This window comes from Scardinius erythrophthalmus, assembly GCF_964197995.2.
Source record: "Scardinius erythrophthalmus genome assembly, chromosome: 11".
Lineage (NCBI taxonomy): Eukaryota > Metazoa > Chordata > Actinopteri > Cypriniformes > Leuciscidae > Scardinius > Scardinius erythrophthalmus.
In genome coordinates this window covers 39,747,533-39,770,852 of record NC_138231.1, presented here as the reverse complement: position 1 = coordinate 39,770,852, position 23,320 = coordinate 39,747,533, and the positions used below count along the sequence as shown (strand labels likewise).

At 38.8% G+C, this 23,320-nt stretch overlaps 2 protein-coding genes across 2 annotated transcripts in view; both read right to left on the bottom strand.

The window, feature by feature from the left end:
• LOC308698426 (myelin transcription factor 1-like protein) overlaps nt 1–22,492 on the bottom strand; it is a gene marked incomplete at its 5' end in the record, with an annotated part of 69,851 nt that extends 47,359 nt beyond the window's left edge. The window contains 3 exons of the mRNA XM_081378486.1: nt 17,420–17,482; nt 22,111–22,141; nt 22,438–22,492. Coding sequence (XP_081234612.1) covers nt 17,420–17,482; nt 22,111–22,141; nt 22,438–22,492 — 149 coding nt within the window. The remainder of the gene's footprint in view (nt 1–17,419; nt 17,483–22,110; nt 22,142–22,437) is intronic.
• LOC308698187 (myelin transcription factor 1-like protein) lies at nt 257–10,846 on the bottom strand (the record flags this gene model as incomplete). The annotated part of the gene is made up of 5 exons (XM_081378107.1): nt 257–806; nt 3,850–4,875; nt 7,160–7,623; nt 10,583–10,713; nt 10,796–10,846. 5 exons carry the CDS (start codon nt 10,844–10,846, stop codon nt 574–576), a joined length of 1,905 nt encoding a protein of 634 aa, XP_081234233.1. The 3' UTR covers nt 257–573.
• Nucleotides 22,493–23,320: the final 828 nt, after the last annotated feature.

Here is a 23,320-nt window from a genome sequence, read left to right as displayed (position 1 = left end):
TAGCAAGAACTTGGACAAACAGAGAGGAGAGGGCGAGAGAAGGTTAGGAGGATCCAGAGTGAGTATGAAAGCCTTGTGTTCCATTAAGCTGAACGGGCTCAGTGACAACAGCATGCACATGCTCCTAAGAAACGTTCCAGCTGATATCAGTTAATCATAAAGTTAATCACCATATGGTGAAAGAAGATTCTAGGCATGCAATGTGTTAATGGCATGCACGTTGTGTGAAAGCATTGGCATTAGAGGAAAAATAAATCTCTCTTCAATAATAGCAGATTTATTTTTGGTGAACTGAATGAGTCTAGCCATTAGGTTGTCTATGACACATCCTGCAGCTCTACGTCTCTGGGCCTGCAGCAAACTGACTGTGACATGATCCTCATCCAATTAGAGGTGTGACTAAAGGTAGGGATGAAAAATCTGCTTTGCGTCCAAGAGATCAGAGCAGCCATATTGAGAAAACAGGCTAAAATTACACAATCACCATTCAGAAAAGCAAAGGTTGTTTGTATGAGAAAGAGCGCCACCGCTTTGGGTGGAGGAGGAAATGCACTCGTATGCATTACAGAAATGCTAGAAAAGAGAGGTAAAACATGCCCACAGCACAGACAGCACGTAGCAAACACGCACGGGGACGTTTATCAAGTGCAAACGGCCATCTGAATTCGGCTTACTTTCTGGTGGCACGCGGTCTTTGTGGGGGCAGCCGGACAAGCTCCGATGGTGTGGATACAGCCCCGTGACATGGCCCGTGCCATCGCAACCTGGGGTCGGACACTTGCTTTCTTTTTTCTCTCCCCTTGAGTCTGCAAGCAAAGACGGTTATTGGCATATCCTGTTACAGGCACAGTAAGCAAATCCCATTAACCTGCTGGATTCCTTGTGATAACAGTTATGCTCCTGTTACAGCTATGTTCAAACATCACTGTCTGTTTGCTGTTTGCTTTGAAATTGGACACTGGAAAGATATAGCCTGAATGAGACTTGCGGCTGAAAGGAGGGACAGTGATGCACGAGACCAGTGTTCTCGAAAAAAATCGAAATTTATGAATTGACTGCCCTGATTTGAATCAGAATGACAGAATTTACTGGATTGTAATTAAATTAATCCACCTGTCACAGCACAGAGGAATTTCTTAAGTCAGACAATAAAACAAAGAGTTACATCATTCATTTCAATGAATTTTGTCTATTTATTCTCAGCAGAATTTAGAATATGAAGAATAACTGAAGCAATACTTCGCTAAACTAAGTTCAATATTGTCAAAATAAATATTTAACATTAGAATTTTGCTGTACATTTTGCAGGACAAAATATCCACATTATTACAGATAACTTAATAGAAAATAAATGAAGAGTTTAGATGCAAAAGCCTCTAAGTGCCATCTGAAATTTTCTTCTAGAATGATCATTTTTATCAAGCTCGAATATTTAAGTTCAATAATTTCACTTAAATGGCAATGCAAATGACCTATTAATTGTCATTTAAGTGAAATTACTTAACTTAAATATAAAAGCTTTATAAAAATGATCATTCTAGAGGAAAATTTCAGATGGCACTTAGAGGCTTTGCATCTGAACTCTTCAAATATTCTCTTTAAAATCGGAATGTATTAACAATTCTAGATATATTTGCAACTAATTATATATAATATAATATAATATAATATAATATAATATAATATAATATAATATAATATAATATAATATAATATAATATAATATAATATCAGCCCTTACAACATGCATACATACAGTATGTGTGGGTGATTATCATAACAATCTCAACCATCCTAAATGGTTATATAAAGATGGAATATACAATTGTACACAGAGAAAAAAGAGCTGATTTTACACTCATTATTTTTATGTTCATCTTTCACTGGTTCTGGTTCGCGGTGTGCGTAGTCTCTACCATGAGACTAAAAAGGGAAAACCAGCAAATGATAGCAGAGAACCATCATAGCACCCATTGGCTGATCAATAAAGTTGTGAATACAATACATGCATTCTCTGTTGTTCAAATCGGTTTAGCTAAGAGAACACATTTGTAATATACTTCCCTCTTTTATTAGACAAAAATAACTGCTGTAAAACTCCACAAGCATGCAATAATAACGCACCCTGTCAGTCAGAACAGTGAGATCACTCGACGTGTTTAATAACGACGCTCCAATAATTAGAGCCAAGAATAGTTTCTGGAGACGAGGTGTGAAATCGTGGTGTAATTCTATAATTACACGACCCTCTGACTTGCTGTGGTCGTGCACTGAAAACAACAGCAAACTGCGATAGGAAGCACAGAGACACTATCTTTAATGGAAAACAGAGAGCAAATTGAGCAAATGGGAGGTAATGAAACATATGAAGAAGCGCCTTCAGAGCGGAGACAAATGATGAACCTTTTGAAATACTAGATAGGAAGAGCAGTTAGGTTGGGTAACTACGGGTAATCTGAGGATCCTCAATAACATAACCACTGTTTGTTAAATGCCTCTGTAGTTTCTGATTGCTAATATCTGCATATATCAGAGAAGATGGCTCACTCCAAAAAGTAGTGGGTGTGAATTGGGAAGGATTTGTGGTAATAAACCATGTATGGAATCCTAGGGATGAGATTTGCTTTCCAAACAGGCCATGCAGATTGCCATTACTCATGCCTGACAAGGTAAGTCTCTGATGTTACCATGTCAACCTATTTTAGCAACATAAGCTGTTGTCATTATGGAAGTTGCTACCAGAGAGACCTGGATGTTTAAAACAAGCCCCAAAAATGTTTCTGTCTCACCAAAGTGACCCCATAGTCATCAATGTCATTGGCGCAGTGTGTGACGGAATGTTAAGTGACCCAAGACACTGGAGAACAAATGCTGCAACAGCTTTCAGGATGAGAAAATTATTTTCATATTCAAAAGATCACTGTTTGTGCAAATACGCTCATTTATGGAAACAAATACACTTTCAATCGGAATAAAAAATAAATCTGTAAAGTGTAAAAAAAATTCACAATGGAATATGTCTCACATTTATGAGAAATAAACTTGCATTGTGAGATTATATCACAAATAGGAAAAATATTGTGAGATTGTGAGATATGAACCTGGCTCCACAGACAGGGTTTAGATTAAGCCAGGATTAGGGTTTAGTTCAATTAGGACATTTAAATAGCCTTAGAAAAAAACATTACTGGTGTGCATCTTGAGACAAAACAATGGTACACATATTTTAAGATAAGTCAGTGTAAGATGCCTTCAGTTTAAACAGTTAAAATATGCATTTTAGTCTGGGACTAGGTTTAAGCCTTGTTTGTGAAAATGAGGGATGAAGTCGAATTGTGAGATATATCACAATTAGGAGATATAAAGTTGCAAATATGAGATATAAGGTCACATTGTGAGATTTAAAGTCACAATTACCAGGAATAAAGAAATAAAAAAAGGAAATACTGACTTTATATCTAACAATTGTGAGAAAATGTTTAAAATAAGAAATAAAAGGTCACACTGGAATATATAAAGTCACATCAAGAAGTATAATATCACAATTAGGAGAAATAAAGCCACAATTAGGAGAAATAAAGGCGCAATCTTGAGATATGAAGCCACATTGTGAGATGTATAGTTGCAATTGTGAGATATAATGTCATATTGTGAGATTTAAAGGTACAATTACCAGAAAAAATCTTACAGTTGTGACTTTATTTCTCAGTTATTTGCCAGAAATTACCAGAATAACCATTTTTATTTGTTTCCTCAGTAGCAGAATATGGCTTCCAAATTAATGAAGGGGACCTAGCTACTGAAATCTCTGCAGAAATGCAAAAATCTAATTAGAAGTTTTATTTTTACCTTTAGGGTAATATGCTCTTTTTGCGCCATCGTGATGGAGTCGGGCCTTGCGTTCTTCTGCACTGCTGCTCTGCCTTGGGCTGTGCTCTCCATGAAGGCGCTGATTGTCCCTCCGAGCCACCATCTGTTCTGATGCCATTCTGTCTCGCATAACCTTGGCACGCTCGGATTCCAGAGCAATGGCCTTTTCCAGCAGGGACAGGTTGCCTTTAGTCATGTCGAAAGCTTCATCTGATCGTTCGGAAGCCACTGACGTAGTGTCCTCATCCCCTTCCTGAGCGCAGCTAGATGGGTAGCCTCTTGAAGCGGGGCTGAGCTGCTCCTCCAGTTTCATCAGATTGACCATGTCTGAGTAGTTCCTCTCAAGGGGTCTGTGCTGGTCCATCTGGCAACTGTCATACCTGGGCATGTGATGCATTGGAGGCTGATGTGGATGCAGATGCTGCTGCTCAACATGGTGCAGCATGGCCTGGTGACCTTGGTGCTCCATCATGGGCCGCTCGGACGTTTGGGTCTCGCTAAGTTTACGAGCCAAGTCGAAGCACTGGTTTCGTAGACACTCCAGGCTACTGAGACACACTTCCTCCTCGCTCTCCTCAGGGTGGCCCCGTCCGTTAGCGTGGCCAGCTGGGCAAGTATCCCCAGACCCGCCGTCCGCGTACCCCTCGTCGGGAAGCACGGCCCCGTGTCCCTGGGCCAGAAGCTTCAGGGAGTCCACGGTCTCACGTACCACATCGCTATTCACGTCGACACTCAACTCTCCCTTATGGCCTCCTTGTTCGCTCCCATCATCCTCGTCCTCGTCGTCATCCTCGCCCGCGCTGTTGGAGGAATTGCTGTTCATCTCTGACTCAGTCATGGCCTGGTAGGCGGCATCCTCTGCGATTTTACCCAGGTTGAGGAGGGACTTGGCCACAAGCTCATCATAATTCTCATACTCCTCATTGTTCATGCTGTTGTTATTATTATTGTCCTTCTCAACTATTTGATTGGATTTTGATTGTCCACCACAGGAATAATTGTCGTCTGTGGACAAAGGAGAACAATACATGGAATTTGCTTGAAGATTTGTAGACATTTTCTAAACCGCTCCAAAAATACACCCTCGAATACGTCGCGCACTAGGGCCTTTCGATTTATTTCAGAAGCAAGCGGCTTGTGCGGCAAGATAAATTCACAAACGAAATGTCAGTCCTCTCTATAATCTGAAGCCGCCTGAACACTATCATTATGAAAATGTAACGTCTCATGAGTGATAGCATTGATGCAGCAAATCTAAGACAAATGTCATGCCAGGGTTTCACGTATAGCTCGATGACACAGGTGCAAATTGATTTAAATAATCAAATGCAGTTTAGTAAGATGGTAACTGCCACTATGCCGCAATATATTTGAGTATTCCGGAAAAGAAACGGATGTATTTTAGAGAAACTGCAATATGGTAAGCTGTACTGTACATGAATCATCAGGCAGCCTTTTAAATGCTTCACAAGACATATGTATGTTTCATAACATGTAAGCAGCACAGGCTGCTCTGAAAGCCTCTCAGTTGTACTGAAAAGATTTTAGTGTTGCTAGTATTTGGGACAGAGGCGGATGAGACTGCAGGGATAAGCAGAGGATGAGGTGCTCTGTTTCTAGAGCCAGAAATATCCTCAGGAGGAGCCCATTTTCACCGGGGAGGGGTTGGGGGGGCTGGGTGAGTGTATTTGACACCTCCGGGACGGCGGCGTGCATGTGTGGAGGGGGGCCAAAGTTAATAACTCAGAGAGCCTCTTCTCTCTATTACTCTGGAAGCACTGTCACAAGCGATTGAGGACACCAGAGAATGAGGGTGAGACGCATACTAAGGAAGCAGTCACATCTGCTTTCCCTCAATTTCGTAAGGGGAGTTGGATTGTTCCTTGCTGTAAAATCCACATTAATTAGGATGGCGAGGGCCGGCCATTCTCTGCAGGGTGTATGTAGATTTCATTGTGATTCCGCAAATTACATATGCTGTATGACTTGAAACGAAAACAGGCAATTTAGGAAATAAAACATTGACTTTAATGACTGAATACTCTGTCAATTATACTCTGAAATGTTGGTTGACCTACAATAAGCTGCCCTTGATTCGTATTTCATGCAGCATTCTGTGTGCCAGAGCAACTACATGTCTTTCTGTAGATTCTAAACATTACATTTCCTAACGTTTTCCAGAATGTTCATATAACCAAGAAAAAAAAAAAATGGACATTTTGAACGTTTATGGGATTTTAAACACATTTTCATAACATAATGGGAACACTGCCAAACATTCTTAGAACATAAATGTGTTCCCTGGTCCTAGCTGGCAGGGAACATTCTGTATTGTTAAGATTCTCTTTAAAGGTCCCGTATTATGCCCCTTTTCACAAGATGTAAAATAAGTCTCTGATGTCCCCAGAGTGTGTATGTGAAGTTTCAGCTCAAAATACCCAACAGATCATTTTTTACAGCATGTTTAAATTGTCATTTTTTGGGGCTCAGAAAAACGCGCTGTTTTAGTGTGTGCCCTTTAAATGCAAATAAGCTGCTGCTGGACGACCCAGGGGGCGGAGCTTCATGAGCTCACGCTCAGTCTCTCAGGACAATTTCATCTCACGGAATGATGATAATATCAGAAACTCTCTGTAACGGTGTTCAGTTCGAGTCGGACAATAATGCCTACAGAGTCAGAGTGCTATATAGAGATGAAACAGGTATAGTTTAGTAGTTTAATTACGGTTATTATAACGTATTTGTCATCTGCTTGTATGTAGGCCTATCCATTATTTAATAGCCTACAAGTCTGCTGTCTGAATGATGATCAAACATATGAGTTTAATAAAGTTTATTGTACATCACACAAAAGATGAAGCGTCAGTTTTACTTCAGAAAATCACCGTAAGAGCTGAGTAAACACAGTAAGTTATTAGAAGTGCGCAAGTACATAAACGAATTTCGGTAGAGTTGAGGGAGCATTCCTGTGGGCGGAGGTTAGTCAAAAAACGGTTTTAATGACGTCATTAAAGAAGGAAGTAGAGGGATGTAGTCCAAACGGGCCGTTCGATGTAGGCGACTTCTGTTAAATAAAATATCTCGCTTGGCATTGAACTTTGAGCTTTATAATTTTACAGATATTATTTATACTCTAACAACAACATTACACACTAACTAAAGTTTGAAACATGGGATCACGAAGAATGGGACCTTTAAGTCATCAAAACTCTTTTAAGTTTCAATTCATGTTTTTCCATGGTTATACGAACATTCAGGACATGCAATAAATCAGACAACATCGGCTTACCTTGCTGATGACTCTGATTTTCATAGTATTCCTCTTCCTCTTCCTCGTGCTCATCTTCATCGTCCTCATCTTCGTCGTCTTCCTGCTCTTCATCATCCCCATCCTCCTCCACCACTTCCTCATCCTCTTCTACCTCTTCCTCCATTTGCTCTATCTCCTCTGCCTCCCCTCTCTCCACCTCTCCATCTTCCTCGTCCTCTTCTTCCTCTCCTGGTTCGTCATTGTCATCCGAGCACTCTTCTTCTTCATCATCCCCGTCCTCATCCCCTTCCTCCTCCTCTTCTTCCACTTCCTCGACTTCCTGTTCCCTCTCTTCTCCCTCCTCCATGGCCTCCGGCTCATAGCTTTCATACATGGCGGGCTCTCCATCAGCCATGGTTAGAAACGGACGGCGTTTGGAAGCTGGCTCCTGCAGAGGTTTCTCTTGGGTTTTCCTTTTCTTAGCCAAGGGGCATCCATACACACTGCACAACAAAAAGAAAACAAAAACCCAGAGAATTATGCGCAACAGTTCTGAAAAATTACCTTGAATGTGTGAAGAGTGTCTGTGCCAAAGCTCAGCCCTCAGAGATAAGAAGTATTAGAATTGTTTAAGACATAACAAAGCATTAATAACCACTGGCACATTTATTCATGTAAATGCGTGTGCTGCTTGAACTCTGGTCCCACAAGACAGTGCTATTCCTAAACCGCCAAGACTCGTTTATGAGACTCATCCTCCAAAATATAAACAAGGCAAAGCTCATTCTAGCCTTAGCCCTCAATTATACAAATCCCATAATAATCATTGGGTTTTTGAGAAATTCAATTTTAATTGCACTAAAACAGCATGTGCAAACCATATGTGGTTTGAATGTGGCATCCAATGAATCAATTATTTAGTCTTCATACAAAAAAGGTTTATAGGTGGTTTTATTTGTATTTTTTTACCAATATTGTGAGCTTTTGACTTATTCAATGATGTGATGATAATTATCTCTGATAATGTGTAAGTGCTGTAAACACTGTGTTGCTAAAGATAATCTGGCTTCCGACCTCTGCTAAAGCAAAAAAGCAAAAAAAATAATAATAATTTTTTTATCCCATCTATGGGATTTTTTGAACAGACCATAGAGAGTCTATTTTCAAAGAATATTTCTTGCTAATACTTTTATTCATTTAACCTTATCCTCGAGCTTCCTTTAAGTCATAACCTCAAACCTTCAGCTCAGTTAACAACTGGGAGTTGAGATTCACATCAGAGTGAGGCTTTGTAGATATAAACTGGGTTGCCTAGAATCAGAAAAGCACGTCATCACACACACTCTCACACATTCTGAATGACGAGAGGACAATAAAAAACGTGAGCTGTGTTTTTATAACCTGTTTTTGTGGCTCTTGCGCTTGGTCAGGGCTCAACGGACTGTGAAACGTCTGTTAGATTTAAATCCCTTTTGCAGGCAGTTATCTTCCTCATCCTCAGATTCTGCCTTAACGTGCACAAATCAGCACCAGCGGACCAAGGACTTCTGGCAATATGGATCTGTGCGTGACTTATAATATAATTGAAGAGGGGGCTGTGCCTTAAAAGATGACATGGAAACCAACCAGTGTTTAAAACAATAATATACCATACTTGTTACGCTTATTCACACTATAACAAAACATGTGGTTGGTATCAGTAACCATTTAATGTGTGTTTTTTACCTTCATTTATATAGCGCTTTTTACAATACAGATCGTTTCAAAGCAGATTTACAGTTATAATAGGAAATGTATGTAAATATTGTATTGGCTGTACAGCATATCTAGAAGAAAGTCATTGTCTAGCTTAAGTAAGTATTTGATTGATTCATTCCCGTTAACTTAGGGGCCGCTTACACAACACCGTTTTCAACTGTTCTGGCCATTTATTTACATGACAACGGTGTTTTGGTGGCCTAAGAACACAAACTTTGAAATAGGTTTCAAAGTGTACATTTTGTAAAACGAGTTTTGAAACCGATACCGTTATAATCTCCGTGTAAACTTCAAAAACGTGACTCTGTAAAAACGGTGACGGCATCCGTGAGAACAGGAATCATTTTGATAACGTTTTCATCTGTACAGAGGAAAAAAATCGTTGTAAAAAATCAGTATAAAAAAAAAACAAAAAACCTAAGTAATAAATAATATTTGACACTTTGATAATTTCCAAGTCAAACCCTAAATGTCAATACTTTAATAGCAATACGATTATAAGCAAAAGGTAAAAAATGATATTATTATAAAACATTACACATTTTACATTAAAAGCTATTTTTGCAAAGTGAATTGCTATATTACACCTATAATGGCCACAACTAAAGCACAACAAAACAAATGTGTTCTTTTAAAGTCATAATCATTAATTATGATTTCACTAACAACTGTGGTAGGCTAGGCACATTGTGTCCTAAAAATATGTGCACCATAAAATCACATTTTTTAACCTCATAACCCTACAATGCATCAGTCGGCCTGTTGGTGTGAGGTGCCCATTTTCTCTTTATTGTTTTATTGTTAAAGCAGGTGCTGGTTATAGAGCCTGCGCTTCTATGCGATGCCGTGTTGTGCGGGCAGGCAGCCAGCGTCGTCTGTGTGGGTGAGAGCATTTCGCGAACGACTTGGAATGACCTTGGACACCTTCGCGTTTCCCACTGGCAGGCCACGCCAATTAAAATTCCACAGGTAATTAAACCATATTTGAATACGGGAGCGGTGGAGGCAGGCTTTGAGTGGGACTAAGGTAATTACGGCCGAGAGAGAGAGAGAGAGAGAGAGAGAGACAGAGAGAGATATCTGCGAGCCTTTCAGAACTGCTGGGAGAAATAATGACTTCAGTCAGACAGCTCCTGGTGGACAAATCCTCTGATGAACTTGACTAATACCAGCAATGGCCAGAATATTAGCCCGGACCAGCTCCGTTTGATCATTTCCACAGCAGCCGTCATAATAATGGAGCAAATATTAGTCTCAAAGTGGAGGAATGATGAACGAAAATAATTTCTCCGTCTGTTTCTAAAAACAAGAGATTATTTTTTAATTAAAAGACTTCAAATAGCCGTTCTGTTACAATTAGCGACCGCAGATTAGCCAATAGAAATGCTCTTTGATTTAAATTGGCCTGAATACCAAGAATACACACGTGCCGTTCAGGCTGTGGTCGATTAGCCGCCTTGGCACCAGGTGTGTTGTTGCGGAGTAGAAACTTTTGGGCCGTGGAGGCGAATTCAGCAGCTACAGCTGGCTGTTCGTGTTGGACTCGCCATAGGAGCATGCGGCTGCTCTACGCTCCTACACTGCAGCATCCACAGGCATGCGTGGCAAGGCGCTGTCACCATGGTGATCTCCCCCTCAGGAGCAGACAGACAGAGTGAGAGAGAGATCAGTGATTCTGTGCCTGACAGACATCTCCCAGCTAACCTCCCTTCATTCTGCGCCCTCCCAAAAAGCAGAACAAAGGAGGTGCTGGTGTCGTGCATTCTGCAGGGCTCTTTCTGTCTCTGCGGCTCAGTTGCCTTCTCTGTCACTGCGGAGCCCGGTTCCCCCTCTGCCTAAAAACACAGCGCACAATCACACTACCACACATGCTGAGAGGCTGTTTGCGGTGATTATGTCCTTGGTGGTTCAATTTACCGGAGAGACTCGTGAAGTCTGACCCTGGAGTGAGGCTTTACATCTCGCCATGTTGTTCGGAGGCATAATGCTGCCATTCACACAGGTTCAGATCTACGTGAGATATCATATGGATGATAAAGAGATACAGTGAGGCGAGATTGGAAATTTACTGGGTGTTGACTGCAGGATTCATCCAGCGGGAAAAGCGGCTCGCTTAGTAATTATCAAGAGATCCTTTCTATCATAAGGCGTGTTACATGGGTTAAGATCGCATAGATGCACATCAGAAACTTGTGTAACAATGAGGTCTGTCACAAATGGCCAAGGGGTCTGCAGAGGGAAATGTCTGAATATGTATTTCGGAAGAATATTTCTATAAAAAAAAAATCTTCAAAGTATTATTTTAGATTCAAAACACAAAATATTTATGAATCTGACAAAAAAGAAAAGACACAACACTTATATTTATAACAGAAGTACACAGCAAGTAAACAGCTATTCACTATGAATCACTCATAAAGGTCAGTTTTTTTTCCTGAATGAATCAGGAAAGTTTTTAATGAATCAAATTAGTGAATTTACTTTAGAATAGAATAGAAACATATTATTCTTACTTTTTCTACCACTTAAAGGCAAAAATCATAAAGTAGTATGCTAGTATGCTTATCCGAGTTCAGTCAATCACTTGTTTTGCTCCTGAATGAATCAGTGTTACCGAAAAAATCGTTTGAATGAATGATTCAATGATGGAAGGAGACAGACTCAATGACTGATAATGATAGAAAGTTGCTGAATTTGGAACAGTATTCAAGTGTACTAATTTTACTATATTTTAATAACATTGTTAATGAACGAATCATTTGAATCAATGAATGAATGATTCAATGACTCGCTCATAAAGACAGCCGCTGAATTCAGAACCGCATTCCAGTACTTCCATTACTAATTTTTATCGTATCTTGAATGATTAAATGACTCACACACAAAGACAGTTACTTGGCGCCACCTACTGGTCTATCGATGTAACCTGCAGAAAGAGTCACTAGCTGTGTTCGAAATTGCCCCTATACCGTCATTAACTATTCCCTACTTTACTTTAATAATATAGTCCACTATATTATGGAGCGAATGACAACGAGTGAGTGAATTCGGACACTAAGTGTGCTGGAAGGGCTGCCGCTTTTGCATAGTATGTGCTTGCCGTTTAATAATAATTTAAACTTAGCAAACTGGTAGCTCCAATAGTAATGAAAAGATTTATATTGAACTCTGTCATGGAAACTAGCATGTATAAACCTTAATAAAACAATTTAATAATACATTAAAAAGGAATTTATACCTGTATTATATTACACTGTACCCACATTGGACCAGATGTTTGGAAAATGAATGGATGGATGATTCAGCTGTGGGCACCATCTTCAGGAATTCATTCAGCACAACCCTCACAGTGCATTATGGGTATTCTCTAGCCGTTGGGTGTACATTAGTTGTACACTTGTTTTTGTGGTGCATTATGGGATTGAATGATGCACTCGATAACATCCATTATGGTTTCGGACACCACTACAAATAGCTGTCCTCTCAAACAATGCCCTATATAAGGGTATAGGGAGGCGATTTCGGACACAGCCACTGAAAAAATAAATGCACAGACTGACTGTCTGTCTGAAACGTGCAAAAATAAGCAAGTGGATTGAAAAACAAAAACAAAACAAAAAACAATGAAAAGTCCCAGAGTGGACTATGTATCAAAATTCTTGGAACACTCAGCCATTCAAATTTCGAGAATTAGAACTGACTATTATTTAAAATGAATTTTATCAGAGGTTACAAAATATTCAAAAAATCTGTATTTAAGAATACAGTATTGCAAAGTTGATTGAAAATCTGAGACACACTGTATATCACAAAGAGACTGCACACAAGAGATTCAATTATACCGTTTGTAATGCTTGCAAGTGAACACTTTGGGGTTATGAAATGGGTCCTTGGTTCAAAAAAAGTTTGAAATATCCTGCTGTATAATGTTTACGCTGTCCTGACTACAGTACATGAAAAAGACATCTGGCTCAGCCTCACAGTTGAATTAACAGTTTGGGCGAATTACAAATCCCTCACAGATAACAAACAAGCCCTCGGCATGTATAGAACAGATCATTTAGAATGACTTGACGAGCACGAAGCCAACAGACCGCATAGACTGCATTCCGAAGACCCATCAAAAAAAGCGAGTGAGTGAGAAGAGAAGACAGAGGACAAAACTGCATGTGCCGCCCACACAGTCCAGAGCCCATCTGCTTGCATGCTGCTGGTGAGTTACCGGCACACAAATATGATTTCTCCCTGCTACATAGAATGAAGGTGTAAATTATGGCCTAAGGCTATAAATGAATGCCGTCTGTAAGCGTCCATCATGCAAAAATCACAATCAATTCTCGAGAAAGGAAAAGACAAAGGGATCCATCAGCAGCTCTGGCTCAACAATCTCAACGTCTGTGGCCATCGTTCCATTGACTTCCATTCAACCCAAAAGACATTAATGTTGATAAAAAACTCCATTAGTGCAAATAGCATATTACATGAGTGGTTCTTAAGTAACCGATGCACAGACTTTTTTTTTTTTCTCTCTTCGATTCAAACATATTTTGACATTTAAACACATCTGTTTTATTTTAACCGATGTGAATTTTTATGAATGGCAATTTGAGACGCAACCAAACTGCTGTTTGTTGAACGGCGTAACTCATAAATGTCACTTTCTCAATAGTCATTCGGATAATTTCTCAATGAAAACAACGTGTCCCAAAAAGAATCAAACCTTACACTTTAAGGGCTGATTTTTCTCCATTTCATCTCATTTCTAACAAAGAATGAACAGACTTATCATGTCAAGGTCTGAAAACTCAATTGTGTTTATTATCAGAAATTATGCTTATCCATCCTTTGAATGTCTAAATTGTGCTAGATTTTCGTGGTCTCTCCCACAAGCTTTAGTACAACTTGTTTTTTCTTTCTTTAGCCCATGTATTGGCCTTTCACACTTGACCTATTCCCTTATAAAACTCTGCATCTACATGGTTTCTTTGTTTTTTGTTTGGGAGAAAATACAATGCTGGATAAAAGAAGCTGGCATTAAAATCTATGCACTGTGGCTACCACAAAGAGGAGAGGCCAGACTTGTGTAGAGCAAGCCAGGTGTTATATTGATGGAAAAAATGAGAGAGAGAGAGAGAGAGAGAGAGAGAGAGAGAGAGAGAGACAGAGAGAGAGAGAGAGAGAGAGAGAGAGAGAGAGAGAGAGAGAGAGAGAGAGCATACAGCTTTACCATTCTCTGGCCACTGCCACCAACTCTTGGCTCAGTTCCTATTCTTTTAGTGAGTGCTACCTGTCAAGCCCTGAATTATACAGCCCTGGGCTTTAGCCTATGTGAGTCATCCATCAGAAAGGGAGAGAAGGAGGGAGGAGGAGAAATAAGACTGGAAAGAGGGTTGGAAAAAGAGCCGCAGAAGAAGTGAGGGAAAGGTAGAGGAACAAAGAGCCAGGATGTGGTGAAGAGAAAAAGGATGAAGAGAAAATAGGAAAATAGGAAAAAATAGGGAAGTGGAACGAGAGAGAGAGTCACAGATGGAGAGGAGGAGGAGAGAAAGAAAGAAAGAAAAAGAAAAAGAGAGAAGGGGTACTAAACATGATTTGCACAAAGCAATTACTACACCCTGTTAAAATCATAGCAGTCACACCTGTACTGACACATCCTCTTATTACAAGCCTCTACATTTGGAAAAAGGGCTATATTAAAATGGAGAATATGCACATGACGCTTTTTCAGGAAGGGTATGCATCACGGAGGGTGTAAAGGTGGGTATTTTTAGGTGACGAGAAAATGGCACATTAACGGGTCCCTCACACATGTTATTTCTAACATTTAACATGAATGCAACACCATTGGTCCATTGCAGGGGCATAATTATAATTAGGAGAGATATGACATTTCTAAATTTGTCTCACTACTTTTCGGACTCAATAATTATACAAAACTTAATTTGCCTACTTTGCTTTTCAAATCAGGTATGTCTATTGGGTGAACGTTATCTCATCTAATTAATATTTATTGATCGTTCCAATGAAATAATGATGTCTTCATTAATTGCAATAAACGAGTTAAGGTGCAGACACATTTTCCGCCATTCATTTCAATACGTGAATTTCGCGTGAGGGTGAAAACGTTCTGCAAATCTGAAGCATTGATCAACAGAAAGCTGCTTGGTTTCTGACTTCAGTGTGAGCTGTGCTTCATGCATCTCTAAGCTATAGACAATAGGCCTTACTTCAGACAAAATTTAGATAATGTGACTTCAGTTCACCATTAGCAGTCCACTCGGTTTATTCATATTTTTGTGGACCTCCCGTGTACATCGATCATGGCATTCAACGGTCAGATTGTTCCTAATATCCATATTCTTACAATCGACTGCGAGCTCACATTCTGATCTGCCTCCATCCAATGAACAAGCGATAGATTACAATAATATACAGGAAGAATTACACTATAACTTAATGTACAGTCAGTCAGCCAGTCATTATCACAAAATAAATCCCTTACACTGCCAGACAAAATTTTTGCAAAATTGCAACTTTAAGGGTACAACAGCTTGGCACAGTACACTTAAAGGGGCAACTTTGTATGTTATCTACCCCTAAAAGGTGCATATTAGTACCTTATATTAGTAATATGCACCCTACCATGAACCTTTTCAGGGTAATAAGGTGCATAGTTGTCCCTCTAAGTGTACTGCCCCAGTGACAAGCTGTTGTACGTACGAAGGTGCAATTTTTCCACATTTTATGTGTGTGTACATTATGAACTGGAAAAGTCTGATGTACGCATTAGTTTTTCAATGATATTTTGCCCTGAGAGGCCATTACAATACATGAACCTACAATGTATACATTAGATCAGTTCACACCCCCTTCAGAGCAGCTATACATTAGGGGTGCGAACCTCTGCTGTGATATAACCCAATGTATGCCGCAGGAGACAAACACTGTTGTTGTTTTGTCATTATTACTTTTTAATGGAGTGGTAAAGGGCGGCAGACACTGCATAGCCAGCACAGGTAACACAGTGTCCTCATTACAACCCTGCCATTCCCACAATGTTCCCACAAATGCCCCCCAAATGTTAGCGTGCTCTGACAGCACAGTCGGAGCGCCTTTTCTCTCCCCACCCTCTCATTTGGGGGTAATTCATCACTCTCTCGCCCTCTCCCTGCCTTTTCAGTGAGGTCTGCTGGAGGTACCATTTGTCTGTAGCAGAAATGCAATTCTGGTTGGTGGTTCACAGGGCTTGGCTGATGGGGTGACACAGTAGATGTATCCATCAATCTTTTCTGTTATGCCTTTCTCGTTTTGTATCTTTCTTCTGAGGTACAGTAAATAGCATCAAGAGGATTGAGACTGTTAAACATGGAAGTGGAACAGACTGAGAGTGACTTTGACAACAGTTGTCAAATCAAATATTAGCTTCCTAGTGAAGAATATTTTCTTAATGAAAACCTATATTTCAAACCCTGGACTTGTACCAGTATTAAAATATAAACATTAATTATCTCAAGTTGCCTGTTAGTGTAACGGTGCCCTTTGTATTCCTTCCACAATTCGTCCTCACAAAGGCTTTTTTTCAAAGAGGAAACAAACAGCACAATCCTGCTAAGACGTTTGACAAGCTGATTAGAATATTAATATAAAGTTAGATATTGCAGTGTGGCTCATTGTCCACTTTAATCTATTTTTAAAGGGATACTTCACCCAAAAAGAAAAATTCTGTCATCATTTTTTCATCCTCATGTCTCTCTTGGTCATCTTCAAAACACATGAAAATATTTTTAATGAAACCATCCATTATTCCACCAAAACTTTGATGCTTCAAAAAGTTCATAAAGAGATTGTAAAAGTCTTCTGAAGAGACACAATTGTTTTATATGATGAACAACATATAATACATACTGTACATGCTTGACATGTGAGAACAAACCTTATTGGTTCTTGTGCTCCAAGCAACCATGTTTGATGAGCTCTATGTATGTTGTGCATTGATCACTGTTAACTAAATAAAAGGCTACATTAAATCTGTTCATCATATAAAACGATCTTGTCTCGTTACACGTGAGCCGCTTGAATCATATGGATTAATTTTTGAGTGAACCCAATAAGGTTGTGTTGCAAGCTAACAGTCCAGTTACAAGTTTTTAGGCTACAATGCAAAAACTGCTAATGCTGAAGGCTAATGCTAATGCTAAGTACTCTGAAGTAAGCGTTTTTACAATATTACAATTACAATATTGTTCAATCCTTTACCGCTACAATCCAGAAAACATATCATACTTTGTTAAAATGCTCCACTTTAGTAAATGCCAGCTCTAATTCATTGTAGTCTCTTCATTTCAATCTTTTGACTGCACTTTCACAACTTTTTGCTGGTGAAAGGATGTATGTAAAGGGCTAATTCAGATTCAATTGACATAATCTTGCTATTGGTCTTGAGCTTTTCTGTGAGTGGTCAAAAGCCTTCATTCTTGCAGCTGTAAAGAGACTTTTAGATGGATGAGCACACATTCATATGAATGAGAGGTCAGTTCTTACCTCCTGTGTCTGGCGTATTTGCCGCTGACATGTCCACTACCATCACACCCAGGTGTGGGACAGCTGCGGACAAGAGAAATAATTAATACAAGGCTGACGTCACACACACGCACATGGACACACACATACGCTCGTTCTTGCTGACTATGTTCGAACCGTGGCACATCAGCCTTCATTACAGATTTAGAGAGCTCCTGGTGTCCTCCAGGCCGATGACTCACCAGACTCCATATTTCATATTGTATATCGCTCTCTGGCTGCTCCATTTAGGTCCACAGCCAGTTAAAAGCCATGAGGGAAAACATCCAAGTTTAGAACTTCTGCTCCGCTTGAGCAAAGGATCAAACCAGTATCCAAGACACTGATATAAAACCAGCCAGATTAGTTGCAGTGTCACTGATTGCCTTAAGTATTCATTAAGCACTTACTTGACTGGCAGTGGTAATAGTGTGTCTGTCAGTTCTACCAGTACTGATGAATGAAGCCTGCTTTCACGCCACACGCATAACTGACACAGCATGCTTGTATTGTGCATTCACATTAAAAGAACTAAATGAAGTAGAAAACCCACACATTTTTTATTATTTATATTGATGAACAACCGCATACATGCATTCCTGTTCAAATGTTTGGGGTCAGTAACATTGTTTAAAATATTTTCATTCAGCAAGGACGCATAAATTTGATAAAAACTGACAGTAAAGACTTTTATATTATTACAAAAGATGTCTATTTCAATTAAATGCTTTCTTTTAAACTTAATATTGGATATTCATCAAAGATAAAAAATATTTCCACAAAAAAATTAAGAAGCACAACTGTTTTTAACATTGATTATAATAAGAAAAGTTTCTTGAGCACCGGATATGCATATTAGATTGCTTTCTGAAGGATCATGTGACACCGCCAGGAATAAATGACCTGTGATGGTAAAATGTATAAAAATACCAAATATTTATTTCAAATAGTTTTTTAATCAGTTATTTTAAATAATATTGTTTTACAATATTACTGAATTCCTGTAGCTCAAACACATGCAGCCTTGATGAGCACAAAAGACTTTCCAACCGCAAAATTAACATGTAAGGAATAAGGTATGAATTGTGGTAGGTATTGTGAATACAGTCACGGCTGAAGGGCTTGTCAGGCATGATGTGAAGCGAAGTCAAAATCATCAAATGCCATCCTTCCGCTAGAAAAAATAGTCCTTAACAGTAAAAAGCAACCGAATGTTCCTACATGTTCATCTGAGGGAGCTCAAATAAAAACAGAGAATATGAATGGCTCTCCTGCACTGTGTCATTTATTAATTTTAACACATATATGATGCATGTTCCTCACACACATACAGCATGTGAGAGACCAGCATCGCGGCACAGTGATCGCCTAAGAAGCATCATTAAACAGTATAACTAAATGAACATACACTACCATACCTGAAACACTATACTTTTAAAAATTATTCCCTCTGCACATTGGCAACTGTGGCCTTCTACACGCACGCAGTGTTAAAAATGCATTTAAACATTTTCCAAAAACATGACTTAGTATGATTTATAAGCTGTTTTCCCTCATAGGGACAAAAAAATTCACATTTTGTCCCCATAAAGTAGGGTGTACACACACACACACACACACACACACACACACACACACACACACACACGTATCTCCCTGCAGCCACATGAGACTTTATATAAATATAAAACTAAATATGATATAATATAATATACACTATAATATAGTATACATTATAATTTAATATTCAATATAAATTAGGCTGTATTTTAGTTTTGTTAATATGTCTATAAATAATATAATCGGAAGTTATATATATTGAAAAATGACCATTAAATAGCTTCAGTGTACAACAGATAGCTACATTCGCTAGATTGCATTGAGAGAAGTTTAACTACTTCAAATTTGGAGTAGGAAAGCTACAGTTTCAGAGTAGATTCCCCACACCACGTTTAGTCTTGAAATTGGACTGTGCGTGTTTAACAATACACGTTTAAACCTGAAACTATTTTAAGCTTAAAATGTAGCAAAAGAGTAGGAAATTGAGTGGGAACATGTCTAGCCTATCACATGAGTTGCATCTACCCTTGGTAATGTTGGCTAGGGATCTGTGTCTGATCAAGCTGGTGACCCATCAGTGAGTGTAACTGGTGTTAAAGATGCCTGCAGCTACAGGCCTGGACCTGCTGATCAAGCAGATTGCCCTGATGATTGGGAAGGAGAGAGAGGGAATCTCACTTCTCTGCTTGGTCTGATACCATAATACAGATGACATGGTAGAGGTGCCTCTGGAAAACTGGTCATAACACACTCACACAGTCGCACACCCTTGTGTCCTTGCCGCTGTCATTGTAATTGGACACGTAGCCACAAAATATAAAAAAACAGAATCTTTTTTAACAACAGCGTGGGTGTTAAACCATTCTTAATGAGGAAATCGCTGCGATTTAGGAGGCCTGTAAATTGTGCTTAAGGGAAAGATATGCAGGGGGAAAAGTGACAGGCAGATATGAGTAAAACGACTCACTGCCCTGGAGGAAAAACAGAGCATTCACTCTCATCATGATGCACGATTTCATTAGGAGTGCAGGGATATTTACTAATACTAATTGGGAGATCATATGTTCTCACTTATGGCAATTTCACTGAAAGGTCTATTTATAGGTTCTGCCTGTTGTACTTGCCATTTTGTATAAATTACAAAAAACTATCCATTAGCAAAATTATACTTTGATGCCACCGTGAACGGAAATGCATATTGCGTCATGCAACTGTTTTAGGGACAGATTTACAAACAGCTTGACATGTGAACAGGGTTATTTTTGCGGCTGACCTTATTGTATATGCATTTGTAGGAGTTTCCCTTTCAGAAGCAAAATGTATGTAATTAATCATGCAAGGTGATTTACTAAGGTTTGCGCTAGTCAATTTACTGGTATTTGAGCCAATATTTACCGGCCAAAAAAAGCATGTCTTAAACCAGATGCTAATTTGGACTGCTCTTGGTAGGTCATAATGGAAATGATCAGGTTGCGTCTGTGTTCTTTAGTTTGCGTGTCACCAGTAGATCATGCGCAGAACTTTCCACTCCTATTGGCGCTTTTTTGGAATTGCGCTCTCATGCTAATTTACTCTGTTTAGTAAATCTGGCCCTTGGTCTTTAAAGACAGAAACTGCTAGGCGAGATACAACAAATCATCATATTTACTTTCGTATATGCGCATTTCTGGTCTTAAAATAATCTAATTATAAGGTATCTAATCAAAGGTTTGGAGTAAGTAAGATAAAAAATTATAATAATAAATGATACTTTTATTCAACAAGGATGCATTACATTGATCAAAAGTGACAGTAAAGACATTTATAAAGGTACCACAGATATTTATGTCAAATAAATGCTGTTCTATTCATCAAAGAATTGTGGAAGAAAAACTAAAATATTAGGCAGCACAACCATTTTTAAATTGATCATAATAATAATTTAAAAAACAATTTAGCACCAAATTAGGATATTAGAATGATTTCTGAAGGATCATGTGACACTGAAGACTGGAGTAATGATGCTGAAAATTCAGCTTTGCCATCACAGGAATAAAAATAGAAAACAATTAAAGGGTTAGTTCACCCAAAAATGAAAATTCTGTCAGTAATTACTCACCCTCATGTTGTTCCAACCGCGTAAGACCTTCGTTCATCTTCGGAACACAAATTAAGATATTTTTGATTAAATCTGAGAGCTGGATCACTCCTCCATAGGCTGCTAGGTGACCGAAACTTGCTGGCCCAGAAAAGTTATTAAAGAGATCGTTAATATAATCCAAGTGACTACAGTGGCTCAATCTTAAGTTTATCGAGCGACGAGAATACTTTTTGTGTGCAAAAACAAACAAAAATAACGACTTTATTCCACTATTCATTTCCTTCTCTCTGGGCCTCGTAGTGTTTTTGCGCTGCGCGTCTGTGTTGCACGTCAACACGCATCACACACATGACCAGCATCGCCCAATAGTGAGCCTACGTGGTGATGTGTAACACAGACGCGCTACGCAAAAACACTACGTGAACCAACTAGAGGCCCAGAGAGAAGGAAATGAATAGTGGAATAAAGTCGTTATTTTTGTTTGTTTTTGCGCACAAAAAGTATTCTCGTCGCTTGATATACTTAAGATTAAGCCACTGTAGTCACTTGGACTATATTAACGATCTCTTTAATAACTTTTCTGGGCCAGCAAGTTTCGGTCACCTAGCAGCCTATGGAGGAGTGATCAGCTCTCAGATTTAATCAAAAATATCTTAATTTGTGTTCCGAAGATGAACGAAGGTCTTACGCGGTTGGAACAACATGAGGGTGAGTAATTACTGACAGAATTTTCATTTTTGGGTGAACTAACCCTTTAATGTAATGATTTTTCAGTTCCGTAGTTTTACTTCTACGGTAGTTTTACTGTATAAATGCACAAATACATGCAGCCTTGGTGACCAAAGAATACTTTTTTCAAAAGACATTTTTACTGTTCCCAAACTTTTGAACAGCAGTGTATACCAAAATGCAATATCTTGCTTCACCTTGAATATCCTGTTCTGCTCAGAAATCCCATTATGAAAGTAAAGGTTGGGGACTGACTTGAATAGTGAGTTTAATTGAATGACTCCCATACTGTATGCAGACTGACCTGAACAGCTCTTGTGCAGCCTCCACGGCAACTGCAACAAAAAAAAAGAAGAAAAAAAGAAAGAAAAGAAAGCAAGAACAATTAGTGAGGAAACATCTCAACATGAGATTCATCACATAATAGAATCATATTATTATAAGCAGACTAATTTTCCGGCCTCACACATCCTGCTTCACCTGTCCAATCAATAGTCCATGTTAATCACTACTGACTGACGTCAGTGATGATTTGTGAAAGGCAATAAAGACACAGTTATGGATTGAAAGTGGGGAAATGGATTTGACCGTAGGTTGAGACTGCAGCTAATACCATGTGAGTGCGCTGTACCTCGCACACCTTTAGATCGTGTTCGATGACGCTTCTCGGCCGCATCCACCTCCATCTGGAGAAAAGAGGCAGCAATTAGCCTGACCTTCGTCAACTATATGAGCAACTGTAAAACCAAGAGTAAAAGGGCAATGATGTCTGTAGAAGGGATGGTTATGAACTGCATGAGAGACAGATCATAGATGATAAAAGAATATGTTTATTATGAAAAATACAGACTGTGAACCATGGATAACTACACTGGTCATGTGGCCATAATGTATCATGGTTTATGAATCTATGCTGTGCATAATTTTGTACTCTAGTTGCCAACAATGTGAATCAGTTTATAATGATCACAAATTTGGGTGAAAATTTGAGAGACACTAAACAGAAGGAAACATCACTGTATAGCATGCCATGACCAATATTGTCGTGCCTCTTTGTTGTAATGTTAAAAAGTACAGTATCATTACGAAATATGCACTTATCCGGCATTTTTTATTATACATAACGGTATTTAGCCATTAAAAATATAAACAATAAAAAAAACTACTTTAATTCTTGTGTAATAGTGTGCAAGATTGCTTTAAAAAAAAAAGCAGGACAAAGACAACAAAGGATGATTCAGTATACACTACCATTCAAAAGTTGATGGACGATAAGATCTTTCAATGTTAAAATAAAAATAATATTGTGAAACATTGTTACAATTTAGCATAATTGTTTTCTATTTTAATTTTATCATTCTATTTTAAAATGTAATTTATTCATGTGATGGCAAAAGAAGAAAAGGAAATCGTACTGATACCAGACTTTTGAACAGTAGTGTAACAATTCAACTTTACTGCCAAGAACAAACGAAATGCAAAGCACATTACCTGAGATTTACTGGTTGATGGTG